The sequence below is a fragment of the Zingiber officinale genome, chromosome 4A (assembly GCF_018446385.1).
Source record: "Zingiber officinale cultivar Zhangliang chromosome 4A, Zo_v1.1, whole genome shotgun sequence".
NCBI classification, from domain to species: domain Eukaryota; kingdom Viridiplantae; phylum Streptophyta; class Magnoliopsida; order Zingiberales; family Zingiberaceae; genus Zingiber; species Zingiber officinale.
This window is the reverse complement of record NC_055992.1, coordinates 6,093,018-6,101,115: the sequence shown is the minus strand read 5'-3', so window position 1 is coordinate 6,101,115 and position 8,098 is coordinate 6,093,018. Positions and strand designations below refer to the sequence as shown.

Sequence of the window (8,098 nt, the reverse complement as noted above, 5' to 3'; positions counted from 1 at the left end):
AATTGAGGATTAAATCATGAATGTTAACTTAGCGCCATGCATCTTAGTCCGTGGGCTTATAGAGAGAGAAATTATTAATTTATTCTGTAAAATGTGAAATCTGATCCCAAAATTTTCCCAGACCATTAAAAAGAATAAATAAGAAAATTAAAACTAGTCATGCCATGTATAAATAATCCCTTGGATTTGATTCTTAATCTTTTAAATCTATCGTATGATAATCATACAACTCGGCTACGTTGAGTCGGTAAATTGTTAATTTATTGTACTTTAAACAGATAAGTAACTGATCAAGATGTACGCGTACAACACGTGAATATTTACCAAATTATGAATGCTTCAGTTGGTAACATGCATCGATTTAATTCCGCATAATAGACGTATGGGACGTACCAGTCTTGACTAGTCCACACTTTCTCAACAAGAGGGCGAGTGTCCATGGCGAAAGCGATCAAGGGAGAGGTTGTTGAAGATGTTCATGGAGGAGATTGAACGCCCAAACAACAAGGAGAGAGGGAGAGGGAGAGGTTGAGGAGAAGTGGATACAAGTAGCTTCTGAGAAATGTCGGGGCAGCAACAGCTGCAGCAGGCTTTTGAGCAGGAGGAGGTGATGAAGCGGGTGGCGTTGGTGGAGAAATGGAGCCAACCTGAGCTCCAGGCCTTCCACCTCCCGTCCCCTTCCCGTCCTCCTTCCCACCCAAAAGGCGGCGACATGTTGGTCGCCGAAGGGGTAGAAAGAGTCGGTGGCGGTGACTCCCTTGCCTCTGTCTATGAGATGGGGGCCGCCAATGCCAAGACGGAGGAACAACCTCCGCCGCAATTGACTGCGGCACCTCCATCGGCCGGGAATGATGGCCAGGAAGACAAGAAGCCTGAGTCGCCGGCGCAGACGGTGGGATTCGTTGAGCTGTTCCGGTTCGCCGATGGGCTCGACTGCGCGCTGATGGCCGTCGGCACCGTCGGAGCCATCGTCCATGGGTGCTCCCTTCCCATATTCCTCCGCTTCTTCGCCGATCTGGTCAATTCGTTCGGATCCAACACTGACGATCCCAGCACCATGGCCAGCGAGGTCGCCAAGGTGCGCTCTCGATGCCTAACCCTATTCTGTTACTTGTCGGACAGAGAGATTAGCTTCCTTTATGATTGATCTGCAGTATGCATTCTACTTCCTCGTTGTCGGCGCGGCGATTTGGTTGTCTTCCTGGGCCGGTGAGCGTTCGTCTTTGCTAATTTGTGTTTCAAATCGAAGATTGATAACTGATAAGGGGTAACTGTGAACAGAGATATCGTGTTGGATGTGGACGGGGGAACGGCAATCCACCAAGATGAGGATCGTGTACCTGGAAGCAGCGCTGAACCAGGACGTCCGCTACTTCGACACCGGGGTGCGCACCTCCGACGTCGTCTTCGCCATCAACGCCGAGGCGGTCATGGTGCAGGACGCCATAAGCGAGAAGGTCCGCCATGGTTGTATTGACCTCGCTCGCAATCCAATTTTGGTCGGCGGACTAATTGTGCCCTAATTTGCTTCCAGCTTGGGAACTTCATCCACTACATGGCGACCTTCGTGTCCGGCTTTGTGATAGGGTTCACAGCGGCGTGGCAGCTCGCGCTCGTCACGCTCGCCGTCGTTCCGCTCATCGCCGTCATCGGCGGCATGCACACTGCCGCACTAGCCAAGCTGTCGTCCAAGAGCCAGGACGCCCTCTCCCAGGCCAACAACATCGCGGAGCAGGCGCTTGCCCAGGTAAGGACCGTGCAATCCTTCGTCGGCGAGTCGAGAGTCCTCCAAGCCTACTCTGCCGCGCTCGGAGTAGCTCAGAAGATTGGCTACCGGAGCGGATTCTCCAAAGGCCTTGGCTTGGGCGCGACCTACTTCACAGTCTTCTGCTGCTACGCCTTGCTTCTATGGTACGGAGGGTTTCTCGTGCGCCACCACCACACCAATGGCGGACTAGCCATCTCCACCATGTTCGCCGTCATGATCGGAGGAATGTACGACGAAGACCCCATTAAATCACACCGAACCAAGATGTCTTTTTTATACTGAATTCTGATGTTTTGCAGAGCTCTTGGGCAATCAGCTCCGAGCGTAGTAGCATTTGCGAAAGCAAGGGTGGCAGCAGCAAAGATTTACCAAACGATTGAGCGAAGGCCAAGCATCGACCGGAAGAACGACTCTGGGATCGAGTTGGGTGCCATTACAGGGCTGGTGGAGTTGAAGAACGTGGATTTTGCTTACCCATCAAGGCCCGATGTCCCTGTACTCCAGGATTTCTCGCTCACTGTTGCTGCAGGTAAGTGCATCGCATTAGTTGGAAGCAGCGGCTCTGGGAAGAGCACCGTGGTTTCGCTCGTTGAAAGATTCTACGATCCCACTTCAGGTAATTAGCCTGAAATAATGTACTTCATTTGTTCAATCCATTTCAGAAACTAAGAACAGTTAATTTGATTCAATTGTAGAGGCTCTAACCATCCTTTTTGCTTATTTATCTCCCAGGACAAATTCTACTTGATGGACAAGACATCAAATCTCTGAAGCTAAAGTGGCTCAGGCAACAAATTGGGCTAGTGAGCCAAGAGCCTGCTCTCTTTGCAACCACCATCAAGGAGAATCTTCTCCTTGGCAGGGAAGGTGCCACACAAGTAGAGGTAGAAGAAGCTGCCAGAGTTGCAAATGCTCACTCTTTCATTGTGAAGCTACCAAATGGCTATGATTCCCATGTACGTATCCTGTTCCACCCCAGAAACCTCCATCCCTCAACTTCAATCTATTTGTTTTCTTCATTTGACTGGTCTCGTTCTTCTGTTCTGGGAACAAGTTCGTGCACTTTCAGTATCCCTACCACATGCATTTGCGGTGTACAGCTTGGGCTGCATGGGTCCCTGACATAGACTTCTGTATTGCAACTTGCAGCTTAATGCTCCTTCCCATGCCCTGAGAATGTGCCATTATTGAGATAAACATGACAAGATTCCCTTCCGAGTCCATTTTTCTGATCTTGGCTGATATAGGAACCTAATGGTTTGTGTGAACTGTGAGGAGAAACTAGGTTTCACTTACTGCCAACTAAAGCAGATGAATCTTTGGTTCCTAGTGAAGGGAAACTGTGATGAACTTTATATTAATTTGTTTGGAATTGTTAGGTAAATCACTGTCAGGAATTTAAGTGTATGCCAAGGTTAGCACTGGTAATAGGTCAAGTTTTGGGCATTCCATCATAATTCACTAAGATGAAAAATATATGCAGGTTGGAGAGAGAGGGCTGCAGCTCTCTGGTGGCCAAAAGCAACGTGTTGCTATCGCCAGAGCAATGCTAAAGAATCCTGCAATTCTTCTACTAGATGAGGCAACTAGTGCCCTTGATTCTGAGTCTGAGAAACTCGTGCAAGAAGCTCTTGACCGATTCATGATCGGTCGCACCACGCTTGTAATTGCGCACCGTCTGTCAACCATCCGCAAGGTCGATGTTGTTGCAGTTCTTCATCAAGGGACCGTCGCAGAGATTGGCACACATGATGAACTCATGACGAAAGGTCAGAGTGGACTCTACGCAAAGCTAATTCGCATGCAGGAGCAGGCACATGAGGCAGCTCTCATCAATGCCAGGAAGAGCAGTGCAAGGTAGCCGATCTTTCCAATTGCATAAGCTCATTTACATGAGTTGTAGTTTATAGATTGACTTGCTTAAGCAATTCTTTGTAGGCTTTCAAGTGCTAGAAATTCAGTGAGCTCCCCAATTATTACCAGGAACTCATCGTATGGCCGATCCCCATTTTCCCGTCGTTTCTCCGACTTCAATGTATCTGAATTCGGCATCTCAGTCGATACAAACCACCCAATGGAGCATCTTGCATTTCGAGACCAGGCTAGCTCATTCTTGCGTCTTGCGAAGATGAACTCACCAGAATGGTCGTACGCCCTAGTAGCTTCAGTCGGTTCCGTGGTGTGCGGTTCCATGAGTGCTTTCTTTGCATATGTCCTTAGCACGGTTCTTAGTGCTTACTATGCTCAGGATTACAAGTACATGCGTCAGGAGATTAGGAAATATTGCTACCTCATGATCGGTGTTTCATCTGCAGCTTTGCTCTTCAACACTGTGCAGCATCTCTTCTGGGATGTGGTAGGGGAAAATTTAACCAAACGTGTCCGGGAGAAGATGCTTGCATCTGTTCTCCGAAACGAGATCGCATGGTTCGACAGAGAGGAGAACGCCAGTGCTAGGATTGCACGTAGGCTGACATCGGATGCTCACAATGTGCGATCTGCAATCGGAGATCGTATATCAGTCATCGTGCAGAATGTCTCACTGTTGCTTGTGGCCTTCACTGCTGGATTCATCCTTGAATGGCGGCTAGCCATGGTTCTTGTCTCTGTTTTTCCGATCGTGGTCGTTGCGACAGTTCTTCAGGTACTACTAATTACAAATGTTACTTATCTGAGGTTTAGTGAATTTAAGTTGAAATTGAGAGGTTTATGGTGCGTGCAGAAAATGTTCATAACGGGCTTCTCAGGGGACCTTGAAGGAGCTCACACCAAGGCCACACAGATCGCCGGCGAGGCCGTGGCCAACATCCGGACAGTTGCAGCTTTCAATTCAGAAGCAAAGATCACCCAACTATTCGCAACCAACTTGCAGGCTCCGCTCGTTCGCTGCTTTTGGAAGGGTCAAGTAGCAGGGAGTGGATTCGGTGTCGCTCAGTTGTTCTTGTATGCTTCGTATGCCCTCGGTTTATGGTACGCTTCATGGCTCGTGAAGCATGGGATATCAGATTTCTCCAAGACAATTCGCGTGTTCATGATCCTCATGGTCTCAGCTAACGGTGTCGCCGAGGCCCTCTCCCTCGCACCTGACTTCATCAAGGGCAGCTGCGCCCTGCGATCCGTGTTCGAGCTGATCGACCGCCAAACCGAAATTGAGCCTGATGATCCCGACGCCACTCCTCTACCTGGCTGCATCCGTGGCGAGGTCGAGCTCAAGCACGTAGACTTTGCTTATCCATCCTGCCCGAACTTGCCTGTGCTCTGCGATCTCACACTGCGTGCCCCCGCAGGAAAGATGCTCGCTCTTGTCGGCCCGAGCGGCTGCGGGAAGAGCTCCGTCATTTCGTTGGTCCAAAGGTTCTACGAGCCGACATCGGGCCGCGTGCTCATCGACGGGAAGGACATAAAAAAGTACAACTTGAAGGCGCTGCGTCAGGCGATCGCGGTGGTGCCTCAGGAGCCATGCTTGTTTGCTTCAACCATCTTTGAGAACATCGCATACGGGAGGGAGGCAGCGACGGAGGCAGAAGTGGTGGAGGCTGCGACGCTGGCCAACGCGCACAAGTTCATATCAGCATTGCCCGACGGGTACAGGACATGGCTCGGGGAACGAGGGGTGCAGCTATCGGGCGGACAGAGGCAGAGAGTAGCCGTGGCACGGGCACTAATGAAGAAGGCGCCGATACTGCTACTGGACGAGGCAACGAGCGCACTGGACGCAGAGTCCGAGAGGAGCGTGCAGGATGCACTCGAGCGGTCGGGAACGGAACGAACCACCATCGCGGTGGCGCACCGCCTTGCGTCGGTAAGGAACGCTCACGTGATCGCAGTGATCGACGATGGGAAGGTGGTGGAGCAAGGAACGCACTCGCACCTGCTCAAACACCATCCCGACGGGAGCTACGCCCGAATGCTGCAGCTGCAGCGCTTCGCCAATGGAGCTGCGACTGCAAATGGCGCGTCGTCGCTGGGACCGTCGACGAGTGCCAGAGAAGCTACAAGATAGAGATAAAAGATCGAAACTTTGATGGATGTCCAGTTATTACTATTATTTTTGCTGTGAACTAAACACGATTGGCCGTGTAATTATGCTGTTCTCACTAGTAGATCGAATATGGCTTTATGACTCAACTGAACTGATTTGACTCTCACTGATTTAACCGGAACGATCAGACTCACTGAACCTCCTTCCTCACTCAGTTTTGGTCTACTTGAGCTTGAGGAAATGTACAAAAATCCAAACACATCTCAATTAGATTGCCCCTTCCAGAAGCCAAACAGTGAATGTAAACATTGCTGGAGTGTTCAATGGATCTGAGATTAAAGTATTTACATGCCCCTTTTCCTTTTATCCCCACACAGCCACACTACAAGCATAATGACGCTATGGAATTTAACAACATCTCCTTTCTCAAATCAATGGATATTTGATATCTAATTAAGTATCTATCGATAGATAGATATATATGATGACGTCATGCAAGCTCTGATAGTCTCAAGAGCTCCTCCAAGTACTCTGCTCCCAAGTGCTCCAACTCCACCACAGTTTCGCAGGCGGGGTTAGACTCTGTCTTGCACCTCTTCCCCGCCGGACGCCGCCTGGTACGATGCCTCTTCTTGAGGGCCAGAACCGGCGAGCCCGTCGGCTCGATCCCCATCCCCTGCAGCGACTCCCGGACGCTCTCTGCCGGGAAGTTGAGCACCGCTGCGGCCCCACGCAGCGCCAATGCGGCCTGGTCGTAGGCTAGCGCGGCGGCCTCCGCGCTGTCGAAGGTCCCCAACCACACCCGGACCCCCTGCCGGGTCGAGTCCCGGATCTCCGCCGCGAACTTCCCCCACGGCCGCTTCCGCACCCCCCTGTAGCTCTTCTCCGGCACGGCCACCGCCTCCGGTTCAGCGCTCGGAGACTCTATCTCTTGGCTTCCTCGGCCGCTCGTCGTTGTCTCCGACGAGGAAGACATGCTCGGGGCCTCCATGAGCATGTCAAGCAAGAGCATCTCTTCAGCGTCGTTCATGTCGAAGGGAAGCGGGGAGCCTCCTCCTCCGGCGACAGCGCATCGAAAAGGATCCATTGGGCTCGACACCGATTCTAAAGAGTATTGAGAGACTAGAAAATTGAGAGAACTCATTGAGATCGGACGAGAAGATATTGAAGCCGCTCTTACTCTGTTTTTGCTCTGTTTTGTGTTCCGTATTTTGAACGTTGAACTCCGGCCTTTTATATGCGAGGAAGAAGAACAGACAAACAAGTGACGTGGGTGGATGTTTCCCATTGGCCAACGTAGCACGGGACCCGTGCATTAATATAGCACGTGTCTAATGACGAATGGCGGCTGGGTCAAACTCCAAGATAGATGGTCGTCCCTTCGACACGTGTCGTTACTAAGTGGTAATAAATAGGGCGTTTGCTGACGCGGCCACTTGCGTCAACGAACATTAATTGAGAAGAAAAAATTAAAAAAAAAACTAATGAATTGATCCTGCCTTACTGATTAATCTTTGCCTTCTTTTTTAATTTCATCTTATTTATAAGAATTTTCGATCGTTAGTTGAAGAGTTTGCATGGTGGGACAACATGGACATGGATTCATTGAACTTAATCACTTTGGTATATTAATTTTCTCTTATTTTTTTTTAAAAAAGAGTGGCCAATAATTCTAGAAAGTTTGACATGAGATCAGATACAGAGAACTTACCCTCTTCCGAACTATCTATTTGGTTGGCTCCAAAATTATTATTATTATTATTTTTTAATCAACTTAAAGAATATTGCATTATCGATAAAGTTGAATAACTATGATTAAGTATCTATGTTAGCTCAAATGGAACCAATAGGCTTTGCCATTATCTCATATCATTGTTATACAAATCATTAATTAAGCTCTCACAAACTTAATCACTATTCAAGTAGTTGATTTATAATGTTAAAATTAGGGGTGAGCAAAAATTCGGTAAAACCGAATTAACCAAATCGAACCGACCGAATTTAGGAATTCGGTTCAGTTAATTCGATTTTCGATTTTTTTTCTAAAATTCAGTTCGATTTTCGATAAATTCAATTCAGTTTCGATTTTAAGTTTTATAATTCGATTAAACCGAATAAACCGATTAAATCGAATAAAAATATTTATTAATTTTTTTATTTAAAAATATAATAAATAAAATAAAATTTCTTTTTTTTAATTAAAATCAAATAAAATTTTAAAATTCAGTTAATTTGATTAATTCGGTCAAAAAACCGAATTAACCGATCTTTTATCGGTTCGGTCGATTCAGTTTTTTTAGAGAATTCGATCAATTCAATTGGTTAAAAAAAATTGATTTATTCAATTT

General features: G+C 48.0%; 2 protein-coding genes across 3 annotated transcripts; one reads left to right on the top strand and one right to left on the bottom strand.

Annotated features, from left to right (window-relative positions):
• Positions 1-358: 358 nt before the first annotated feature.
• On the top strand, positions 359-5,896 carry LOC121969397 (ABC transporter B family member 1-like). Of its 2 annotated transcripts, XM_042519490.1 has the most exons (10): positions 359-1,078; positions 1,155-1,209; positions 1,282-1,457; positions 1,535-1,995; positions 2,068-2,384; positions 2,501-2,724; positions 3,252-3,625; positions 3,707-4,412; positions 4,491-4,970; positions 5,056-5,314. In XM_042519490.1, the coding sequence occupies exons 1-10, from the start codon at positions 563-565 to the stop codon at positions 5,170-5,172; spliced, it is 3,426 nt and encodes a 1,141-aa protein (XP_042375424.1). In that variant the 5' UTR covers positions 359-562; the 3' UTR covers positions 5,173-5,314. The 2 variants fall into 2 exon arrangements, with proteins under 2 accessions (XP_042375424.1, XP_042375423.1); XM_042519489.1 differs by having other exon boundaries at positions 369-1,078; positions 4,491-5,896.
• Positions 5,897-6,048: 152 nt separating this feature from the next.
• On the bottom strand, positions 6,049-6,952 carry LOC121969398 (ethylene-response factor C3-like). Its single transcript, XM_042519491.1, has one exon. The coding sequence runs from the start codon at positions 6,892-6,894 to the stop codon at positions 6,241-6,243; it is 654 nt and encodes a 217-aa protein (XP_042375425.1). The 5' UTR covers positions 6,895-6,952; the 3' UTR covers positions 6,049-6,240.
• Between the last annotated feature and the right edge of the window lie 1,146 nt (positions 6,953-8,098).

What these genes read in the sequence shown, in the direction of transcription:
- LOC121969397 (XM_042519489.1), top strand. Translation starts at nt 563, where the DNA reads ATGTCGGGGCAGCAACAGCTGCAGCAGGCTTTTGAGCAGGAGGAGGTG. An exon ending in CAAATGGCTATGATTCCCAT is followed by an intron (nt 2,725 to 3,251) that starts GTACGTATCCTG and finishes AAATATATGCAG; the next exon opens with GTTGGAGAGAGAGGGCTGCA. An exon ending in GCCAGGAAGAGCAGTGCAAG is followed by an intron (nt 3,626 to 3,706) that starts GTAGCCGATCTT and finishes AATTCTTTGTAG; the next exon opens with GCTTTCAAGTGCTAGAAATT.
- LOC121969398 (XM_042519491.1), bottom strand. Translation starts at nt 6,894, where the DNA reads ATGAGTTCTCTCAATTTTCTAGTCTCTCAATACTCTTTAGAATCGGTG.